Here is a 25,044-nt window from a genome sequence, read left to right on the forward strand (position 1 = left end):
TAAAAGTAATGGATTGCATTTAAATGAATATGGTGAGTCAGCTGACGAGACTATTGCTGGAAAGGAGTATATGAGTGATGTGAACAAGAGATCAGAGGAATTAAGAGGTAATCTGAAAGAGCAGGAGAATGGAACAAAGTGAAATTGAAGTGCTTGTGAATGGAGAGAGGAGTAGTATAAGAAATAAAGAAAGAAAGAATGCTAGATGGACAGATAAACTAGAGAAGAATTCAGAATTGGAGATATTGAACTCTGGTCTTTGCTTTCTGCCTTAATAATTAAGGAGAATAGTTATTATTCTCCTTAATTATTAAGGAGAATAATAATTATTCTCCTTAATAAATCAAGTACAGGTCTTCAGGACTCTTTAACTAAGTTGAATAATTGCATTAACAAGTTTAGCCCGAAAATCAGGAATAAAAAAGACAAACTATGAAAAGGGGTAACCATGGTGAATAAGTATATTTCACTTATTTAGGCATAATTTTTAGTGAAAATGGTGAATAAAATTTGTAAATAACAATTATTATTATTATTCGTGACACCTCCAAGGAGTCCAAAGACTCATTGCGGGAGGACACCCACTGTACAACTCCCCGTCTCCACTACAATACCGAACTTCTACTACCAAGCATCTACACCAACGCCATCTACTGCCCACAACGACCACCACAGCTAGTATTTTTTGTCTGTAAATTGCGTGTGTTCTGAAGGGCCGATTTGTCTGTGTGCGGGATGAAAAACCCGATTGCTATAGCCAACTCCTAGGGGACAGACACAGATCTTTATAACAAGAGGTTTGCTGTAGTGAATTCAGGATAAAAATGCTAACTACAACACATTGCTTCATTCCCATGAAACAAAAGAAATGATAAGAAACAGAACAAAGGAAATGGCAGAGTAACAACAAAAGAAATTATAAGAAATAAAAGAAATCATGAGAAACAGAATAAGGAAATTGCAAGAAAAAACAACTCAGAATGGAAAATAATACAAAAGAAATCAGAAAAAATAAAAGAAAACATCATGGTAAATAGAACTAAAGAAATCACAAGAAATAAATTATGGGAAATAATGCAAAGGAAATTGTGGAAAATGTAACAAAAGAATTTGTGAGAAGAAATTAGGTAACAGAACAAAGGAAATGGTGTGAAATTATACTGGCTGAAACCATACATAAAGCACACAAAATGGCAACATGAAAAAAAAATAATAATAATAAGAGTTCAAACAATAATGGGAGATGAAGGAAAGAACTAGAGAAGTTTGAAATCATAAAAATGAATTTTAATGTTTAAATTTCAAAATGGTGCATTATCTTAAATTAAGGTCACTTGAAATCTTTATGATAAACTAAATATGTGCAGTCTGTACCATTAAAATGAAAACTTCATGTTATTTTTAATTAAACTTTCATTAATAGTCCTTCAACTTGGTCACCTACAGTTAGAAAGAGGAAGGGAATTAGTGTAATCAACATTACTTTGCTTTAGTCAGCCTGATGGAAGAGGAAAATGATAGACAGCTGGTGTAAATTTCAGCTTCATGATTGGACAGAGTATATAACTGATTGACTGAGTGATTAGCACACTATGAATTTCAATCCCACTATGGCCATGGGTGTTTGTGATTTGTACCAGGCAATGACAGATGAAAGTCATTTTCTGGTGCAAGACCACTATCCTGCTTAGTGGAGGCCTGAAGCAGTTTTAAAAAGTTCCATATTTGGTTTCTAGAGCAGCTTTAATCATGCATTGAAGTGGGAAGGACCATTCCAAAGGAATGGTCTCTCCCACTCTCCTTCCCCAAAGATTACAACCCTGAGCTGTTCAAGAAAAAATGTGAACAGACTCCTCCTTTCTTCTATTTCTCTTGCCCACACATGGCACTAATGTGCTATAGATCTTGTGACCTTTCATGTGTGGATTAGATATTAAAAAAAAAAAAAACTTTTCCAGACTTTGTAAAAAAAATTAAATAAAAAATATGTGAAATTAATAAAATAGAACAAAAAACTCACAATACTAATAATGTATTATAGGTTTATAAAAACCTTTTGTGGATGAAAGCCATATTAAAAGAAAAAAATGATGTTTAGGTAAATGATAAAGGAAGACAAGATATGGATGCAGGAATGGCCTCAATGGGAGCAAGAGTCAAAGGATTTGAATGGGATGAGGAATTGTGGAAAGGAAAGGGGAGACCGTGGGAAAGCTGTTGTGCTTAATATACCAATGCAAGAAGTATCAGGAATAAGAGTGCAGAGTTTGTGACCTTGATACAGTCGATATGCAAATTGGTGTCAGTAAGATGTGGTTAATAGAGGATGATGATGTACTCATGGGAATGGAATATGATGGTTATAGCATTTTTCTAAAAATCAAAAAAGATAAAAGAGGAGGTGGAATATTACTGATGATTTCAGAAGATTCATGTCCACTCCATGCGAGATTTGAAGAAAGCATACTGATAATGGCTTTGAGGCCATTTGGTGTGAGGTTATAAGCACAAATTTTACATATTTGGTGGGTGTTGCTAAAGACCAGGAAATGTAGAGTTAGATGATTCTGAAATATTTTAACAAATGAGACTGGTGAGTGACAGGAGTGCAATTTTAACAATAGAAGCATTGACTGGAAGCAGGAAATAACATATGAGTCAGGAGATTGAATTCCTTGAACCACTTAGGGACAACTACCTTATGCAGCATGTAATTGAAGCAATATCTGGTACTTGGGTGTTGGATTTAATAATATCATCTCGTACAGTAATAACAGAAGATGCCACCAACCGGGGAGAGTGATTGTGTGGTTTTGTTATGGAGAGTGGCTAAGCAGGTACAGTCTTCACATAACAAAAGAGATATGTGGAATTGCAGAGCAAGGAACTAAGATAAATTAAGGAAACAGTTGGATGATGTGCAGTCACTTGATAAATTGAAGCAGAGAGATATCACCAATGCCTCTGACCTGGCATGCAATCAGTTATTTACAGCATTGCAATATTGCATTCCTAAGGGTTAGTAGGATAAGTAAAGTAGGGGTGAAATAGATGAATCATGAAATTATGCATGAGCTTCTGCAAGCTAGGAAGGGTGATGAGTGTCGTGAGGAAAGAGAAATTGGCATATGAAAAGAGATTGGATGAAGCATTAAATAAACCCTATGTCACTAGTAAAAAGAAAAGGTGAATATGGAAGACAGACTTTAGTTACTGAATGTCCTGGATGGAATATGGGACACACCTGCTGAAGATGTAGTGGAAATGTTCAATGATTATTTCATTAGTGATTTTGTGTATGTGTGGAGGACTAGGAGTAGTGTTGATTGTCAATAGAAAGGTGCATAGAAAACTGATAGTTCAAGAATGGGAAGTGTTTAGAATATTATGTACCCTTGATGTTAATAAGGCTGCTGGACTGGGTGGGATATCGCTACATAAATCAGGCTTCACTTGGATTTCTGTACACATATATATGAGTACTAGATATGTATAATAAATTATAGAAATGATGCAGGACAGGTGTTAGCTCTGTAGCATAATGTTTGAGAACAATTGGGGAGATGGCATCAAGATCAGAAGACTTTTTTTATTATCCAAGTTATTTAATAATTTTCTGATGTCTTTCGTATGGTAGTAGGGGATTTCCCTGCATAGATGCAAGAGTTTGAGGAAAAGAGTGATGCCAGGAAGTCAGTTTTATCTTTGGGTGAAGTAACAGTGGTGCCATCAAGATGAGACAGAAGTGGAAGTGCAGGAGAACAGAAGTTGCATCTAATAGCCTAAGCAAGCAACCAGAAGGCACGGCTTCCATTTTTTCCAAGTTTTTTGCTGGTTTTATGAAATTGGATTTGAATCTACTGATGACTGATTTTCTTATCTTGTATGCTTTGCTATAGGCAGAGTATGAAGCTGAAGTTCTTGATGTGAGCCACATGCCATAAGCTGAATTTTTCTTTCACACATTTTCTTTTAACCAGGGCTTGGAAAGTGGATGTGGATTATGGGTTGAATTGGGGATGAAGGCCTTCATACCAATGAGAATAATTTCTGTGATTCATTCACAGCAGGCATCAGAGTTAGGTGAGTGGAAGCAATAGTAAGACCAAGGAAAGGAGGGGTAGAAATCCCAGAGCTGGTCATTCCAATTTGCTCCTTTTTAGTGCCAGCGGATGCAAAGTCAGGAGTGATCAGAGGTGGGGCATTCTGAAGTCACCTGACTATATTGGCTATGTGAAAACATTGAAGAGTGCAGAGATAGATAACTTTGACTTTCTCAGAACTCTGAAATATTCGGTATGAGGACTGATGAAGGGAATGGTCTGCTAAACTTGAATTATATCACCTCTCCTCCTTGATAGGAGGAGAGATGATATAATTGGGATTTATATGCCTGGTGACAGGAGCCTATTTGATAGATACAGTGGAATTATTGCAAAAAGTAATAGATGATGGAATAGCAAGGGGTCATTCCTGAGAACTGTACAAAAGTCATGTGAAGATTAGATTTTTTTGCATGATGAGTGGATTGCATTTCTGAGTTAGTGGTAAGCACTCTAGCATTGATTATCTTCAAAGCAAGGTATAATAATTATTATGGTATGGCAGTATTTGACCTCCCATGATGAGTCTTTGGACTCCATGGAGGCATGGAAGTCATACTATATTTCCTTTGTCTCCTGATGTAACATCATTTGCTAGGAAATTCAGTTCACTGTTTCTAATAGTAAGCAAATACTTCTATGGGACTTTTCCATTGTCAGTCATAGAGTCTAGTAAAACCCTTGAGGGTAATATAAGATATTTGATGATCATTTATGCATATATTGTTGTCATCCTTGGGTAGAATCTAGGGATCTTAAACCTTGTAGAAAGGAACATGCAGGATTCATGGTCAATTCTTTGGGCCATTGCTGGTTGGTATTGGGATTAACACTGTTAGAATATGCAGAGAAAGTGTTACAGTTAGGAATATTTTAAGTTAAAAAAACACTAATAGATATAGGTTTCTATTGCATAAGAAATGTTTGACTTTTTTTTTCTTCATGGTGTTTATTAGAGGGAAATGAAGGGGAGTGCATTCATTTTTGGGTTAAATGTAATTTTTGTTTATTTCAGCCCATTTTACAGTCGTGCAAGAACAAGGAAATATATTTCAATTCCATAATAATTTTAACTACTTGGCTATTAAAGATGGAGTTTTCCAAATATATGCAGCAGTAAGTGTCTTTTTTTTTTTAAAAAAAAAAATTAATAGTAAAAGTTGAGTTCATGGTTAATAATTAAGGGTTTCTTGTTTCTTTATGCATTCAAGTAGTAATTACAATTATCATCATCATTTTTATTATTTTATCATTATTATTATTATTGGTGCACTCACTATGCTCTATACAAAAAAAATCTACTCTTCATCATGCTGATACTCCTCCTTATACAGCTTTCAGAGATGGCCTCCTGTTCTATCTATATCTTTCCCGAGAGACAGGAAGGATCTGTGTGTCTGGAATTGTTAAGGCATTAGAGAAGTTGGTGAGGACTAAGATTCAGAAATGGATTGATAATAGCCATATTCTTTGAGGGTCAGCATGGGTTTGTTAGGGAAAGATCATGCTTTAGTGACCTGCTTATGTATTACAAGAAGGTAAAAATTCACTGGATAAAGGAGATGCATATATAGTGGTGTACTTGGATTTGTCAAAGGCTTTTAATAGATCATCACGTGATAAGCTGGTAGCTGACTTGAAACAGATGGGATTAGATAAGACTAGTGAGTTGGATAGCTGATGTAGGCATCAGCAGGTTGAGTATGGAGTGGTATCTCAAAAGAGGAAGGTCACTAGTGGAGTGTCACAGGGATGTGTTTTGGAACATTATTGTTTAACTTATATGTTAATAACATCGGGGAAATATGCAGCTGTTTATACCAATGATGCAAAGTTGGAAAGAACTATGAGAAGTAGAGCAGATGTTGTGGCCTTGCAGGTGGATCTCAATAGACTATGTGAGTGGAACTGTTCAGTTTAATGTTGCAAAGTCTTGAAATTTGATAGGTAAGGTTGGGATGCAGAGTATACAATTAATGGGAAACTTTTGAAGGAGGTGGAAGAGATGGGAAATCTGTGAGTGATGATGGACATTGACTTGAAGTTTAGTGGTTATATTGCTAAAATTGTAAGAACATCCCAACAGATTATGACAAATTAAGGAGGATGGCAAAATGAGGATGACATTGACATGCAGAAGCAAAGAGGTTATTGTTCCCTTGTATACTTTGAAGAGACTGTTTTTATACCAAGTTTTAAGTAAATATACAAGAGTTCAATCCAGTTGGTTCAATGACTTAATGTCCTTTCTTTTAGAATCCAGGAAATGATTAACTCTAAAAACCAAATAACAAATTATATTTAATTAAACCAAAAATTATATAGATGGTTAATATCCAGAGAAGGTTTACTAAGTCAATGTCAGGTCTATGGAATGTCAGATACAAGGAGAGATTGAGGAATCACTTTCACAGCCTTGTGAATAGGAGAGGGGACATAATTAAGACATATGAGTTGATGAGGGATTGTTACCAGATTAATGTGGACATTTTTCATAGAGTAGAGGAAGATAAGAATAGAACAAGAGGCCATCCCTGGAAGCTGCATAAGGAAGTAAGGAGGGTGTGAGTTGGGGAGTGAGAAGCAGGTTCTTTGCATGGTGAGTGGAATGCATTGCCTGAAAGTGTGGTAAGTGTAAAAACTGCGATTGGGTATAAAGCACAATTTGATCTTTTTGCATTAGAAAGCATGGACCTCCTGTGATGGTTCCATTGACTTAATTTGTCAGATGTTAATAATGATAATATCAGGAAATTGATCTCAATTCCTCTTGTAGCTGGATCACAAAATGAATTCTCTACCAGATGAAGCTATCAGTCTGGTCAAACATACTATCAAAAAACTGAAGATTGATTGAAGACCCTTCCCCATTTTTATGGTCTTCCAAAAATCCACAAAGATATGGATTTTTAACCTATTCCTAACAAGCCTATTCCTTTGACCCATTGTTGATGGTATTGTTTTTCTCTCTCTTCTTCCCTCTCCAACTTGTCATATCTAAGTCTTAATGGCACATTTCCTCTATTGGTAATTCATGGATAAATTTTGCCAAAATCTCTTCCCCATGATCTGGTCTACTGGTTTTTTCTCTCTACCTCTCTACAGATTGCTCTGAATAGGCATACTTTAATTTGAAATAGTCAATATTCTATTATTTTCTGGTGTATATGTGTTTTTATAATTGCTTCACTATGTCACAGTTTTTACTAAAGATAAGCTGATAAGGAGTTAGTAATCTGAAAGGGGTTATATTCTTGGTTTATTCAAGTGTAAGCAAACAAAGTTCATGCCTGAAGTATTTTCAGAACTGTGCAACTCATATATAGAGACTAATGACTCCATATCACTTACCTTGGCATCCCATAATGCAAAGCACATATCCTTTCAGACATGTATAATGCTATGCATTATGGGAAGGGTCACTACCAAGATCAATTTTAACTTTTATTGAGGTCTCATCAGTGGGAGCCAGACCCTGAAGTGGTGCCAAGGTTGAAGTAATGCTGAGGTCATCATCAAATTCCTGACATTTACCCTTAAGGGCTATACAGGACATGATAGTACTATATGAAAAATTTACATCATTACTAACTTCCTATCTACAATTTTCCTCCAAATCAATCTATTACCTGTCAAGGCTTCAACATTGTCAGATCTTATATTTCCATCTTCTAAGGCACTTTTTACTGTATCAATCCACCTATATCTTGGTCTTCCTCTGGGTCTTTTACCTGCCAACCTGGAAGAGAATACTTGTTTTGCTAATCTTTCCTCTCCCATTCTGTTTAAGTGACCATACCACCTGAGATTAGCTCTGCTAACAATGTCATGTTCTTTCCTAACATACTCATTTTTAATATGATATTACTATTGACCATCTATCTCTAATTCCTAATCTTTCTCAGGACTCATATCTGTGGTCTCTAGTCTTTGGTCAAGTGTTTTACTTCTAACCCAGCTCTCGGATCCATAAGTTAAACTGGTTTCAACACTGTCTTATATACAGCTAATTTAGTGTTTTGACTAGTTTCTCTCTTACTCCATATAAATTTATTCAGTTGACTTCCTACCATACTAGCGTTGTTGATCCTGTAAATTAAATCATCATCATCATCATCAAATTCCTGCCATGTACCCTCAAGGGGTGTACAGGATATCATAGTACTACATGAAAAATTTACATCATTACTAACTTCCTATCTACAATTTTCCTCCAAATCAGTCTGTTACTTGTCAAGACTCCAACATTATCAGATCTTATACTTCCATCGTCTAAGGCACTTTGTACCGTATCAATCCACCTATATCTTGGTCTTCCTCTGGGTCGTTTTGCTGCCAACCTGGCAGAGAACACTTGTTTTGCTAATCTTTCCTCACCCATTCTGTTTAGGTGACCATACCACCTGAGATTAGCTCTGCTAATGCACTCCTGGATGCAGACAATATCAAGTTCTTTCCTAATATCTTCGTTTTTAATATGATATTGCCATTGATGCCATCTATTCATGCCTATAATCTTTCTCAGGACTCTCATATTTGCAGTCTCTAGTCTTTGTCAAGTGTTTTACTTCTGACCCAGCTCTCAGATCCATAAGTTAAAACTGGTTTGAACACTGTCTTGTATACAGCTAATTTAGCTGACCAAACTTGGTGTAGAATTAAGCCTTGGTTTTTATTGCATTGTGTTGGAATTCTAAGCATGTTTGCAGCTTCTTTAAATTTCCTTATGTAACAGTTTTTTTTTCTATGTAAGACATGTTTGTTTTCTGCCAGAATACATTGGCCGGTGGAAAGCTAGACCTGATTTGTGTTCCCTTCTGTTTTGTACATCCTTTTGGGTGTTCTTTCATGCGTACTTTTCCAGATCTTCCTGTCTGTCCTACGTAGCAGATGCCGCACGAACAATAAATTTTATAAACACCTGGTTTTTTTAAAGGATGATTGGAGGTTAAATTTTTTTCAGCGGCAGAAAGGCTACGTTGCTATTATGTTTGTAGTAATTTAGCTATCTTCTCTGTAACATTCTTGATATATGGAAGCATGATATCGTTTTTGAAATCTTGTTTCTGTGTGGTTCTTGTAGGAGGTGTGTGGAGGATTTTTTTGATAGCCTTGGGTTTATAACTGTTTTTTTTTGAGGATCTGTGTTAAATATTCCAATTCTTCATTTCTCTGTTTTTCTGTGCTGGAAATATTATTATAAGCTCTGTCCCTCAGGGTTTTTATTAAACCTATTTTTTGCAAAGGGTGGTGTGTTGGTGGGTTTTCTATATATTGAGAAAGAAAGTTTATTATCTTTTTCATTGACTTCTAATAGAATGTCAAGAAAAAGAAGTTTTCTAAGTTCTTCTTGCTCTAAAGTAAATTTTATATTCTTATGTAAATTATTCAGGTAATCTTTGAAAGCAATGAGTTCATCTGTTGTTCCTGGCCATATGATGAAAATATAGTCTACATAGCATAGCCAAATTTTTGGTTTTTTATGATAATTGATTAAAGCATTATTTTCAAAATTTTCCATAAAAAGGTTAGCTAAAGCTGGAGAGAGGGAAGAGCCCATAGCCAGTCCTTCTTTTTGTTCCCAAAATTTGTCTTGATACATGAAAAAAGTATTATTTATACAATGTTTATAAAGATCTACTCTATCACGCTTCCATATATCAAGAATGTTACAGACAAGATGGCTAAATTACTAAATAAACATAACATCAAAGTAGCCTTTCTGCTGCTAGAAAAAATTTCAAGATTTCTACATCCCCCGAAACCTCCACATCATCCTTTAAAAAAAACCAGGTGTTTATAAAATTTATTGTTCGTGTGGCATCTGCTACGTAGGACAGACAGGAAGATCTGGGAAAGTACGCATGAAAGAACACCCAAAAGGATGTACAAAACAGAAGGGAACACAAATCAGGTCTAGCTTTCCATACCACTTCCACCGGCCAATGTACTCTGGCAGAAAACAAACATGTGTTACATAGAAAAAAAACTGTTACATAAAGAAATTTAAAGAAGCTGCAAACATGCTTAGAATTCCAACACAATGCAATAAAAACCAAGGCTTAATTCTACACCAAGTTTGGTCAGCTTTGATAAAAAATATACCTCAGACATTATGAACACGAACAACAGAACGTGGCATCATCGTTTAAACATGGCAGCATTGTTTAAACTTAGCACTGCTTTGAATCTGCATTCTGATTTTTTAATTTTATGAACAGTCAGACGGCTACAACTGTATAGTATGAACTATATTTGAATAATTTCTCTTTTTTGTTGTTTTAAACTTTAAGTTACCTTTTACCCCTGAAGATGTAAATCAAATGACTTACGAAATTTATCGGGTTTTATTTCTTTATTGTGCTTTTAGCTTAACAAAAAAAAATGTGGTCCAATTACCGGAATATGCCTTATAAACTCCTAAACCACAGAAACCTCCACTTACAGATCACTGTTATATTCCTATGATTTTTCAACTATTTGTCATAAAGTGAAAATCTGATCCTGACAGCCTCTATTTAGCCTGAATCCAGCTCGTTCTTCACCAAGCTTCTCTTCCACAATCCTTCTCAACCATGTCTCAGATATGCTGGCATAAATCTTACTAGGAACACTCAGTAGAGAAATAACTCTGTAATTCTCACATTCAGTTTTATTTCCCTTTTTATATATACATATACTATGAGAGCTCTACTCAAGCCCTCTGAACTATGCAGTGCAGCAACTGTAAGACTTTTATACCTCCTTACTTGTGCATTTCTGGTTGAATATCATCTACTGCAGCTGCCGTTCTACATTTACAGACTTTTGATGGCTTTTCTACTTCAAGTATGGATATGTATTCCTGGTAAATGTTTTTTTTATCAGTGTGCTATCATCACTGCTAGTTTCATTCAGCAATTTTTCAAAGTAATTACTCCATACTTCAAGGATATCTTTTTTTTTGCCAGTTTTCATATCACCTTTATCATCTCTAATTCCTTTTACAGCACTCTTTCCTCCATTTCTGAGCTTCTTCAGATATGGAGGAAATCTTGCCACCTTCTTGATATTTATTTTCTATGTTCTTACCAAAATCTTCCCATGACTTTAGCTATTTCACACAGTGTTTAGCTTTCTTACATTTGTCACTTTATTCTCTAAGAGCACAAGCTGACTTATTTGCCAGGAACTTTTGATATGCTTTCTTCCTTTCCTTCACTGCCTGTTTAACTTCCTGTGTCCACCAAGGAGTTCTGATTTTTCTATCCTTGCAGACAACCTCACCACATGCCTCTCTGGCTGAATCAATCAGTGTTTTCTTCAGAGCTTGCCACTGAATCTCCAAGGTTTGATTCCTGTTCTCAAACTCTTTCATTTTTTCTTGAATAATGTTTGTGCATTTTAGTCTGCAGTTCACATCTGAGAGCTGCTCAACTTTTATTCGTTTTAAAACTTTCTTACATGTTCTTCTTTTCAATATGAAATTCAGTTTTATCCTGCTCAAGACTAAATGGTGATCACTTCCAATTTCAAATCCTCTGTACACTCTAGTGTCCTGCACCAGAGAGAAAACATCACTATCAACAATAACATAGTCAATGAGACTTTTCTTATTCCTTGCATCTTCTCTCCATGTGAATTTGTGCACATTTTTATGTTGGATCATGATGTTAGTGATAACCAGTCCATGTCCTGAGCAGAAATAAAACAAGTATTTGTGATTACTATTAGCTTTGCTTTTTCTCCAAATTTTCCCAAAATATTTTTGTATGTCTGACATTCATTTCCCACTCTGCTATTTAGATCCCTAACAAGGACCAATTTTTCATTGTGTCAGTTGCTTTCTTTAAAGCCTCAAAAAATTCCTCCATTTCTACCTTAGCAGAACCTTCTGTGGGACCATAGCCACAAATAAGTCTCATTGTCCGGTTCCCCATTCTGATATGCAGAAGTCATATATATATATCTCATATACATGTAGCCAAAAAGTGTCACACCTTATTAATAAAATACTCTGGATTAGAGGTAGATGTCAGTGTTGAAATATCAGAGGTAGATGTTGAAATCTGTTTCACTTGGTTTATATACTATAAATTGAAGATACCAAGGAATTATATTCTTGGCTTACACTTGGATAAAGGATGAATTATATTCATCCTTTATCCAAGTGTAAGCAAACAATGTTCATGCCTGAAGTATAGTCCGGACTGGGCAGCTCGTATATAGAGATTAATCACTTCATGCCTTAGTATCCCATAATGCAAAGCATACTGATGCTCCCACTGATGAGATCTCAATGAAGGTCAAAACTGGACTGGGTAGTTACTCTTCATATAATGCATAGTAGTATACATGTCTGAAAGGATATGTGCTTTGCATTATGGGATACTAAGGCAAGTGATATGAAGTCATTAGCCTCTAAATAGCAGTTGCCCAGTCCTGTAGATATTTCAGGTGTGAGCTTTGTTTCCTTAAAATAAATTAAAGATAACAAGACATTATATAATTGGTTTAATACTTTATTTGTTTACTTACACTTGGATAAAGGATTAAACCAAGTGAAAAAACTTTCAATAACATCAAAATCTGAAAGGGGTTTTTTAGAGCATGGAGGTAGTGTGGATACAATGAATAACTTTACATCACACTATGGTCTGCATAGTAACATCACCCACAACAAATGTTTCTCCATGGAGGTCTGATTGTGGTCATAACAATAATAACAGCAATTTCAAGGATGTCATGATGATAAACTTAAAATAAACTTGATAAATCTTTTAAGTCATCTGCTTAAGACATTTCCTTTATTGTTTTAATAATTATAACCAAATTTTTCTAAATATTGTATTTTATTAATAATATTGTGTGAAAGTGGGCACATAACATTTAATTAGACTACAGTTGCTACCTTCAGCAAAGTATAAGTGCACCATATTTTTTATTTGCCATTGTGGCCTTTGATTATAGATATCTATGGGTTATTTAATGTATAATATTTGTATTGGATACAGTGGTTTTTGAATGCTCTTTCTCTCTCCCATCACTTCACAGGAAATGAAACTATATCACTGCATACTTTACAGATAAAATTTTTGTTTCCAGATTTTGTACTATATAAATGAACAACACTTTTTTTATTTAAAACAACAATTTAATTTTTAGGGACCAGGTGGATTAGGAAGTGCAAACTGTCGTTTTAAAGTGAGAGAACCTTCTCTTCAAAGCAATTTTTTGGTCCTTGAAAGTGTCATGGAGAAAGGGCGATTTCTTGCAATTCTTCCTTCGGGACAGTTGAAGTCTGCCTTAGCTACAAGTCCCACAGATCATGATACTCATTTTGGAGTTAGACTTATTGTGAGTTAAATATTTTCTTTAAAATGTCAATTTTGTATTTTATATTAAAAAAAAGTGAAACTGTCTTAAAGTTATTAGTGCAGTTAAAAAAAAAAATATATATATATATATTATAAAGTAATATAAAACATCTCAGATAGAAATAACTATCTTTAAGAAGGCTTTCAGATACTAGGACCATGTTAACTCACTGTTTTTACAATAGTGCCCAGGAGCTTAACAAATGCTGATAATTACAGAAAAGTACTCCATTTCTAATAATCTGGAAATAGCTATGTCCTAGTAATGTGTCTGACAGTGCATGATATGTACATCATTATACCTATTTTATGGGGAAAAATATATTCTAGTTTTAAATATGCAACAGTCTTCTACGATGCTCTCCAAGGAGAACTCTACCTTCAACTGTTCAGCGCATATTTAGTTTTTATAAGTATAAAATTTATTTGATGGAACATTATAAGTATGTTCCATCATTCTTCTTCTTCATCACCTGTTTCCCCCACCACACACACACACACACAATGCTTGATGTGCCATAGGTTTGCAACCTTTTTGTGTGTGTGTGTGTGTGTGTGTGTGTGTGTGTGTGTGTGTGTGTGTGTGTGTGTGTGTGTGTGAATTAATGTACAAGATAAAGAATTCCTACTATTTGCATTAAACAGATATTACCAATCATTAGTTAAATCTGTTGATACAAAACACTTTGTGGTGGAGGGAGAGAGGAATTTAGACAAGGCAACTTGGAAGGATAAGTATAAAATCTTTGAGCAGGGAAAGATAATGGAATTGCTTGGAAAGGGCTCTGTCTGAGTGCTAGTGTTTGAAAGTTGTGGGTGGTAGCAGTGGTGGACTGAGCAGTAGCCCAGAGAGTTGGACTATCCTCATAAAAGATTCTTACTGTAATCTATATGCTCAAATGCATCCTAATGGTAATTACAGTATAGCAGTTCAAAACATTAAACTGTATCATTTTATGTTCATCCCATCCCTCCTTCCCTTTTTTTTTTGTGTTAGGTTTAATGGCCTTTCATAACCACGTAACTTGGCTTCTTAGAAACCTGCTTACTGATTATGTTGATTAATCCTATCTGCATTGTCTGCTATGTTTGTAAATTGTGTGTGTGTGCGCGCGAGTGCGTTCTGGCCAGTTTGCCTGTTTTGCAAGATAACAAACTCATATTCTGGGAGGGGGAACCCTCTAAATTAAACTGGTTAACTCATCTTCACTTGAAAAGTATAAAGGTTCTTTACATATTAAGAGGGTGGTCTGAAAAGTTCTCGACCATAGATGGTAACACTGTCAAGAAGATTTTTTTTTTTCTAAGTTAATACATCTGTCATAACCATCATCAAATTGCTGCCATGTACCCTCAAGGGGTGTACAGGATATCATAGTACTACATGAAAAATTTACATCATTACTAACTTCCTATCTACAATTTTCCTCCAAATCAGTCTGTTACTTGTCAAGACTCCAACATTATCAGATCTTATATTTCTATCGTCTAAGGCACTTTGTACTATATCAATCCACCTATATCTTGGTCTTCCTCTGGGTCGTTTTCCTGCCAACCTGGCAGAGAACACTTGTTTTGCTAATCTTTTCTCGTCCATTCTGTTTAAGTGACCATACTACCTGAGATTAGCTCTGCTAACGCTTTCCTGGATGCTGACAATGTCAAGTTCTTTCCTAATATCCTCGTTTTTAATATGATATTGCCATTGATGCCATCTGTTCACTCCTCTAATCTTTCTCAGGACTCTCATATCTGCGGTCTCTAGTCTTTGGTCAAGTGTTTTACTTCTGACCCAGCTCTCAGATCCATAAGTTAAAACTGGTTTGAACACTGTCTTGTATACAGCTGATTTAGTGTTCCGACTAATTTCTCTCTTATTCCATATGAATTTATTCAATTGACTTCCTACAATACCAGCTTTGTTGATTCTGTTGTCTATTTCTATATTTAATTTACCATCTTCAATAAAAATCGTGCCTAAGTAGCTGAAATGTTTTACTTGTTCCACAGGTTCTCCATTCACAACACAGTTCACATTTTCAATGATTCTGCATATTTTCATTGTCTTTGTCTTTTTATTGCTGACCTTCATACCATATCTATTACAACAGGTATTCAATTTAGTCGGGGAATATTGCAGACATGTAGTGGATTTATTTAGAAGTATAACATCGTCCGCATAAAGCAAAGAGCTGACATTAACATCTCCAATTTTGATATCATGTTTAATATCACTTTTCTTCATAATATGATCCATATAGATAATGAATAACAGAGGGGATAATGTACATCCTTGTCTTGCACCAGATTTAACATTAAACCATCTTCCTGTACTTCCTTCAATTCTAACTGCTGACTTACAACTCAAATAAAGACTAAGTATTGCTTGATATAATGCCCCATTGACACCATATAACTGTAGCGTATTGAATAGCTTCTCTCTTGGCACCTTGTCATATGACCTTCATACCATATCTATTACAACAGGTATTCAATTTAGTCAGGGAATATTGCAGACATGTAGTGGATTTATTTAGAAGTATAACATCGTCCGCATAAAGCAAAGAGCTGACATTAACATCTCCAATTTTGATATCATGTTTAATATCACTTTTCTTCATAATGTGATCCATATAGATAATGAATAACAGAGGGGATAATGTACATCCTTGTCTTGCACCAGATTTAACATTAAACCATCTTCCTGTACTTCCTTCAATTCTAACTGCTGACTTACAACTCAAATAAAGACTAAGTATTGCTTGATATAATGCCCCATTGACACCATATAACTGTAGCGTATTGAATAGCTTCTCTCTTGGCACCTTGTCATATGCCTTTTCCAAATCGACAAAACTTAAATACAGATCTTTGTTATATTCCCATGCTTTCTCGACTATTTGTCGTAAAGTGAAGATCTGATCCTGACAGCTTCTATTTGGCCTGAATCCAGCTTGTTCTTCACCAAGCTTTTCTTCCACAATTCTTCTCAACCATTTCTCAAGTATACTTGCATAGATCTTGCCAGGATCACTCAATAGGGAAATACCTCTGTAAATCTCACATTCAGTTTTATTTCCCTTTTTATTTATGATTACTATGAGAGCTCTACTCCAGTCATCGGGAATTCGTCCCTCTGTCCAGGCATTCTGAACTATGCAGTGCAGCCACTGTAAGACTTTTATACCACCATACTTCAGCATTTTTGGTCGAATATCATCTACTGCAGCTGCCTTTCTACATTTACAGACTTTTGATGGTTTTTTTCTACTTCAAGTATGGATATGTATTCCTACTGCATGTCTGGTAAGTGTTTTTTACCACTGTACTATCACTACTTGTTTCATTTAGCAATTTTTCGAAGTAATTACTCCATACTTCAAGGATATCTTTTTCTCTCGTTTTCGTGTCACCTTTATCATCTCTAATTCCTTTTACTGCACTCTTTCCTCCATGTCTAAGCTTCTTCAACAACCTCCAGAATATTTTGCTACCTTCTTGATATTTATTTTCTGTGTTCATTCCAAAGTCCTCAATGACTTTTGTTTAGCTAGTTTTATAAAGTGTTTAGCTTTCTTACATTTGTCTCTGTATTCTCTAAGAACACAAGCTGATTTATTTCCCAGAAACTTTTGGTATGCTTTCTTATTTTCTTTCACCACTTCTTTAACTTCCTGTGTCCACCTTCTATCCTTGCAGACAACCTTACCACATGCCTCTCTGGCTGAATCAGTCAGCGTTTTCTTCAGAGCTTGCAACTGAATCTCCAAGGTTTGATTCCTGTTCTCAAACTCTTTCATTTTTTTTTTTTGAATAATGTTTGTGCATTTTAGTCTGCAGTTCACATCTGAGAGCTGCTCAACTTTTATTTTAAAACTTTCTTACATGTTCTTCTTTTCAATATGAAATTCAATTTTATCCTGTTCAAGACTAAATAGTGATCACTTCCAATTTCAAATCCTCTGTACACTCTAGTGTCCTGAACCAGAGAGAAAACATCACTATCAACAATAACATAGTCAATGAGACTTTTTTTTGTTCCTTGCCTCTTCTCTCCATGTGACTTTGTGCACATTTTTATGTTGGAACATGGTGTTAGTAATATCCAGTCCATGTCCTGAGCAGAAATCCAAGAGATATTTACCATTATTATTAGCTTTGCTCTTTTCTCCAAATTTTCCCAAATTATTTTTGTATGTCTCACAATCATTTCCTACTCTGCTATTTAGATACCCAACAAGGACCAACTTTTCCTTTTTCATTGTGTCAGTTGCTTTTTCTAAAGCCTCAAAAAATTCCTCCACTTCTATCTTAGTAGAACCTTCTGTGGGACCATAGACACAAATAAGTCTCATTGTCCAGTTCCCCATTCTCATATTTGCCCACATTACTCTACTTGAGACTGACTGCCATTCAAGAAGATTAGCCTCGTATTTTGTGTTGAATACAATGGCTACTCCTTCTTTTCCTTGATTGTCATTGCCTGAATATAACATTTTGTATTTATTGCTCAGAAAGATCTCACCAATTTTTGTCTTTTTTGTTTCAGTCAATCCTATTATGTCGATCTGGTACTTATCTAATTCCTCAGCCAACTCCATTTCTTTGCCATTCAGGCGTCTTATGTTGATAGTACCGATCTTTAAGTCTGGTGATGTTGAGTTGGGGTTTGTTTTCAGATTTGTTCCAGTAGCTGACTTTTCGCTGTTCACCCTGATTCCCTGGCGAAAACAACGAGGGCCTTGTTTAACCGGGCAACGCCCCAGCCAGCATGAAATTTTGTCATGTTGTACCATCATTTTTTTATTTTGGTTTAACCAATAAGAATACAATTTGGTCGGCTAAATCCCAAATTGCCAGTCCATCCTCGTTCGTTCAGTATCCAATTAGATACCCAACATGGTGCACCACAAGAAGGTGAGGATTGGACATTAAGTCAGAACCCCTGGTCGATTCTCCGCATTCCTTTAAATGCTCTGTGGAGGTCTCCTCTCAGTTATACAGCTTTGACCCTTAAACACCCCCTTATCTCTCATAAGCATCTATGTGAAATTGCAAGTTATTTTATCAAGTAGTTTTTTATACAGCTGTATGAAGCTAAAGTATTGTCTGTATCCTTTGAAATGGATAAAATTGAGTATCGTATAGTTATAAAATTCTTTGTAAAAGAAGGTTTAACGCCAAAAAGAAATTCATTTAAAGTTCATAAAAGTTTATGGGCACTCTTCTCTTTTGTTTTCGACAATTAAGAAATGGGCTGCTGAGTTTAAACGTGGTCATACCAGCCTTGAATATGAACCACGTGAAGGACATCCAAAAAGTGTAACAAGACCAGAAATCCTTGATCAAGTGCGCCATATGGTATTGGATGACTGGTAAGTCAAAGTGCGTGAAATTGCTGAGACTATAGACATTTTAAAGGAACGTGTAGGATATATTTTGCATGAAGAATTGCAAATGAAAAAGCTTTGCGTAAGATGGGTGCCTCGGTTGCTCACAGCAGATCAAAAAATGCACTCACATGAAAATCTCTGAACAGTGCTTGGAGCGTTTTAACAAAAATAAAACTGATGATTTTGTGCATCAATTTAATACTATGAATGAGATTTTGATTCACCATTACACACCAGAATCCAAACAGCAGTCAAAACAGTGGACAGAAGCTGGTTATTTTGTTCAGTACCAAAGAAGACAAACTCGGTTCCATCAGCAGGAAAGGTCGTGGCATTGGTGTTTTGGGATGCTAAAGGCATTTTGTTTATTAATTATTTTGAAAAGGGTAAACAATAACAGGGATATATTATTCCAATCTTTTAACTAGACTAGATGAAAAAATTCATGGGATAAGACCCAGTTTGCAGAAGGAAAAAATCATCTTTCATCAGGACAATGCACCTGCCCACAAAGGTGTATAGGGAATGGGGAAATTAAGGTGTCTGCAGTATGAATTGTTGGAACATCCATCCTATTCCCCCAGATTTGTCTCCCTCTGACCTCTATCTTTTCCCAAAACTAAAACTCTTCCTCACTGGTCAGCGTTTTTCTTCTAATCAAGAGGTGATTGCAACTGTAGAGGGATATTTTGCAGATCTTACTGAGAACCACTACAGGGATGGGATAACGGCGCTAGAGCATTGCTGGAATAAATGTATTAGTCTTAAAGGTTGAAAAATAAAAATAATTTTAAAATTATAATCATCATCATCAAATTCCTGCCATATACCTTCAAGGGGTGTACAGGATATGACAGTACTACATGAAAAATTTACATCATTACTAACTTCCTATCTACAATTTTCCTCCAAATCAGTCTGTTACTTGTCAAGACTCCAACATTATCAGATCTTATATTTCTATCGTCTAAGGCACTTTGTACCGTATCAATCCACCTATATCTTGGTCTTCCTCTGGGTCGTTTTCCTGCCAACCTGGCAGAGAACACTTGTTTTGCTAATCTTTCCTCTCCCATTCTATTTAAGTGACCATACCACCTGAGATTAGCTCTGCTAACGCATTCCTGGATGCTGACAATGTCAAGTTCTTTCCTAATATCCTCATTTTTAATATGATATTGCCATTGATGCCATCTGTTCACGCCTCTAATCTTTCTCAGGACTCTCATATCTGTGGTCTCTAGTCTTTGGTCAAGTGTTTTACTTCTGACCTAACTCTCAGATCCATAAGTTAAAACTGGTTTGAACACTGTCTTGTATACAGCTAATTTAGTGTTCCGACTAATTTCTTTCTTATTCCATATGAATTTATTCAATTGACTTCCCACGATACCAGCTTTGTTGATTCTGTTGTCTATTTCTATATTTAATTTACCATCTTCAGTAAAAATCATGCCTAAGTAGCTGAAATGTTTTACTTGTTCCACAGGTTCTCCATTCACAACACAGTTGACATTTTCAATGATTCTGACTATTTTCATTGTCTTTGTCTTTTTATTGCTGACCTTCATACCATATCTATTACAACAGCTATTCAATTTAGTCAGAGAATCTTGCAGACTTGTAGCGGATTTATTTAGAAGTATAACATCATCCGCATAAAGCAAAGAGCAGACATTAACATCTCCAATTTTGATATCAGGTTTAATACCACATTCCTTCATAATGTGATCCATATAGATAATGAATAACAGAGGGGATAATGTACATCCTTGTCTCACACCAGATTTAACATTAAACCATCTTCCTGTACTTCCTTCAATTCTAACTGCTGACTTACAACTCAAATAAAGACTAAGTATTGCTTGATATAATGCCCCATTGACACCATATAACTGCAGCGTATTGAATAGCTTCTCTCTTGGCACCTTGTCATATGCCTTTTCCAAATCGACAAAACTTAAATGCAGATCTTTGTTATATTCCCATGCTTTCTCGACTATTTGTCGTAAAGTGAAGATCTGATCCTGACAGCCTCTATTTGGCCTGAATCCAGCTTGTTCTTCACCAAGCTTTTCTTCCACAATTCTTCTCAACCGTTTCTCAAGTATACTTGCATAGATCTTGCCAGGAACACTCAGTAGAAAAATACCTCTGTAATTCTCACATTCAGTTTTATTTCCCTTTTTATATATGGGTACTATGAGAGCTCTACTCCAATCATCGGGAATTCGTCCCTCTGTCCAGGCTTTCTGAACTATGCAGTGCAGCCACTGTAAGACTCTTATACCACCATACTTCAGCATTTCTGGTCGAATATCATCTACTCCTGCTGCCTTTCCGCATTTCAAGCCTTTGATGGCTTTTTCTACTTCAAGTATGGATATGTATTCCTGACTGCATACCTGGTCAGTGTTTTTTATCCCTGTGCTGTCATCACTGCTTGTTTCATTTAGCAGTTTTTCAAAGTAATTACTCCATACTTCAAGGATATCTTTTTCTCCTGTTTTCATGTCACCTTTATCATCTCTAATTCCTTTTACAGCACTCTTTCCTCCATTCCTAAGCTTCTTCAACAACCTCCAGAATATTTTGCCACCTTCTTGATATTTATTTTCTATATTCCTGCCAAAGTCCTCCCGTGACTTTTGTTTAGCTAGTTTTACACACTGTTTAGCTTTCTTACATTTGTCTCTGTATTCTGTAAGAGTAAAAGCTGGCTTATTTGCCAGAACTTTTGATATGCTTTCTTCTTTTCCTTCACTGCCTCTTTAACTTCCTGTGTCCACCAGGGAGTTCTGATTTTTTTATCCTTGCACACAACCTCACCACATGCCTCTCTGGCAGAATCAATCAATGTTTTCTTCAGAGTTTGCCACTGAATCTCCAAGGTTTGATTCCTGTTCTCAAACTCTTTCATTTTCTTTTCAATAATCTTTCTGTATTTTAGTCTACAGTTCACATCTGAGAGCTGCTCAACTTTTATTCGCTTTAAAACTTTCTTATATGTTATTCTTTTCAATATGAAATTCAATTTTATCCTGCTCAAGACTAAATAGTGATCACTTCCAATTTCAAATCCTCTGTGCACTCTGGTGTCCTGCACCAGGGAGAAAATATCACTATCAGCAATAACATAGTCAATGAGACATTTCTTATTCCTAGCCTCTTCTCTCCATGTGAATTTGTGCACATTTTTATGTTGGAACATGGTGTTAGAAATAACCAGTCCATGTCCTGAGCAGAAATCCAACAGATATTTGCCATTATTATTGGCTTTGCTCTTTTCTCCAAATTTTTCCAAAATATTTTTGTATGTCTCACAATCATTTCCTACTCTGCTATTTAGATCCCCAACAAGGACCAACTTTTCCTTTTTCATTGTGTCAGTTGCTTTTTCTAAAGCCTCAAAAAATTCCCCCACTTCTACCTTAGTAGAACCTTCTGTGGGACCATAGGCACAAATAAGTCTCATTGTCCAGTTCCCCATTCTCATATTTGCCCACATTACTCTACTTGAGACTGCCTGCCATTCAAGAAGATTAGCCTCGTATTTTGTGTTGAATACTATGGCTACTCCTTCTTTTCCTTGATTGTCATTGCCTGAATATAACATTTTGTATTTATTGCTCAGAAAGATCTCACCAGTTTTGGTCTTTTTTTGTTTCAGTCACCCCTATTATGTCGATCTGGTACTTATCTGATTGCTCAGCTAGCTCCATTTGTTTGCCATTCAGGCTTCTTACGTTGATAGTACCAATCTTTAACTCTGGTGATGTTGAGTTGGAGTTTATTTTCAGATTTGTTCCAGTAGCTGACTTTTCGCTGTTCGCCCTGGTTCACTGGCGAAAACAACGGGGGCCTTGTTTAACCGGGCGACGCCCCAGCCCGCATGAAATGTTGTCATGTTGTACCATCATTTTTTATTTTGGTTTAACCAATAATAATACAATTTGATCGGCGAAATCCCAAATTGCCAGCCCATCCTCGTTCGTTCAGTATCAAAGTAGATACCCAACAGGGTGCACCACGAGAAGGTGATGATTGGACATTAGGTCAGAAGCCCTGGTCGGTTCTCCGCATTCCTTTAAAGGCTATGTGGTGGTCTCCTCTCAGTTATACAGCTTTGACCCTTAAGCTCCTCCATATTTATAATTTTAAAATTATAAATATGCTTTTTCATTGTTAGGCTGAGAACATTTTCAGACCACCCTCGTAGGTGGGATTCAGATCTAAGTCTTTTTAACTGAAGAGTCATTATTTGTTTGTAAATTGGTCTTTAATTATAGAAACCTGACTGTATGAATCACTTATGTGATTTCTTCCACATAAATGTTTCTACAAGATGTTACTTTTCGTATTTTGGTACTCTGATGTCAAAAAGCAACTGAATACGAAAAGATTAAATCTTATGCTTTTTGCTTCATGTTCTCTGGCTCATAATTTCCTTGGCTTCTCTCTTAGATTCATTTCTTTTTTGATATCTTTAAATTCTGCTAATCACCTCACCTGTTCTAATTTTTATCCTTGAATCTTGATGTTTTATAATCAATTCAATAATATAATCAATATAATTACAGAAGAATAAAGTTGTTTACTGAATGTTGCTTGTTTGAATTAAGGTTCATAATTCAAAACGTTCTGTGATGTTATACATTTTAAATTTACTTCATTCCAAGCAAAAGATAATGTGCACCCTTGTTTACCCCTGATTTTACCTTAAACCATCTTCCTGTACCTCCTTCAATTCTAACTGCTGACTTACAGCTTAAATAGAGACTATGTGTTGCCTGATGTTATGTCCCATTTATACCATACAACGGTAGCATTTTGAAGAGCTTTCCTCTTGGCACCTTGTCTTTTCCAGATCAACAAAACTTAAATACAGATTCTTGTTATATTCCCATGATTTCTCAATTGATTGTCTTAAAGGAAAAATATGTTCCTGACAACCTCTATTTGGCCTGAATCGAGCTTGTTCTTCACCAGGCTTCCTTTCCACGATTGTTCTTATCAGTTTCTCAAGTATACTTGCATTAATCTTACCAGGGACACTCGGTGGGGGAAAAACTTCTGTAATTCTCACATTCAATTTTATTTCCCTTTTTATAGATGGGTACTATGAGAGCTCTACTCCAGTCATCTGGAGTTTTTCTTAGTTTTTTTCTCTGTATTCTCTAAGGGCACAAGCTGACTTACTTGCTAGGAACTTTTCCCCATGCTTTCTTCTTTTCCTTGACTGCCTCTTTAACTTCCTGAGTACACCAAGAAGTTCTGATTTTTCTATTGTTATAGACAACCTCACCGCATGTCTCTCTGGCTGAATTAATCAATGTTTTCTTCAGGATATGCCATTGAGTCTCCAAGTTTTGGTACTTGTTATCGAACTCTTTCATTTTTTCTTGAGTGATGTTTGTATATTTGAGTCTATAGTTCACCTCTGAAAGCTGCTCAACTTTAATTTTTGTTTTAAAACTTTCTTACACAATCTTCTTTTCATTATGATATTCAATTTTATCCTGCTCATAACCAGATAGTAATCACTTCCTATTTCAAATCCTCTGTATATGCTCTTGTGTCCTGAACCAATGGGGGAACATTGCTATCAACTATAAAATAGTCGGTGAGACTTTTTTTATTTCTTGCATCTTCTCTCCATGTGAATTTGTGCACATTTTTATGTTGGAACATCGTGTTAGTAATAACTAATCCATGTCCTGAACAGAAATCCAGCAAACATTTATCATTGTTGTTAGCTTTGGTCATTTCTCAAAATTTTCCAAAACAAAATGTCTGGTAAACATTTCCTACTCTGCTGTTTAGATCTCCAATAACGACCAACTTTTCCTTTTTCATTGTGCCAGCTGCCTTCTCTAATGCCTTCAAAAAATTCCTCCATTTCTTCCTTGATAGAACCTTCTGTGGAATCATAAGCACAAATAAGTCTCATTGTCCAATTTCCTATTCTGATATTTGCCCACATCACTCTACTTGAGTGCCTACCATTCAAGAAGATTATCCTCATATTTAGTGTTGAATACTATAGCTACTCTATATTGAAGATATCAAGGAATTATATACTTGGTTTTAATCCTTTACCCAAGGAAACAAAATAATGTTTTGCATGTGAAATATATTCATTCATGGACTTACTGACCATGCTTTGGACACCCGCCACAAAATAACGCTGGA

General features: G+C 35.7%; 1 protein-coding gene across 1 annotated transcript in view; it reads left to right on the forward strand.

Annotated features, from left to right (window-relative positions):
- LOC150093882 (uncharacterized) overlaps nt 1-25,044 on the forward strand; it is a 127,474-nt gene that overhangs the window by 84,644 nt on the left and 17,786 nt on the right. Inside the window, exons 6-7 of the mRNA XM_090413126.1 lie at nt 5,119-5,219; nt 13,248-13,439. Of these exons, the coding sequence (XP_090269252.1) occupies nt 5,119-5,219; nt 13,248-13,439 (293 nt within the window). The remainder of the gene's footprint in view (nt 1-5,118; nt 5,220-13,247; nt 13,440-25,044) is intronic.

This window comes from Typopeltis vanoorti, chromosome 23 (genome assembly GCF_054136105.1).
Source record: "Typopeltis vanoorti isolate ZY-2024b chromosome 23, IOZ_Tvanoo_1.0, whole genome shotgun sequence".
Taxonomy (NCBI): Eukaryota; Metazoa; Arthropoda; class Arachnida; order Uropygi; family Thelyphonidae; genus Typopeltis; species Typopeltis vanoorti.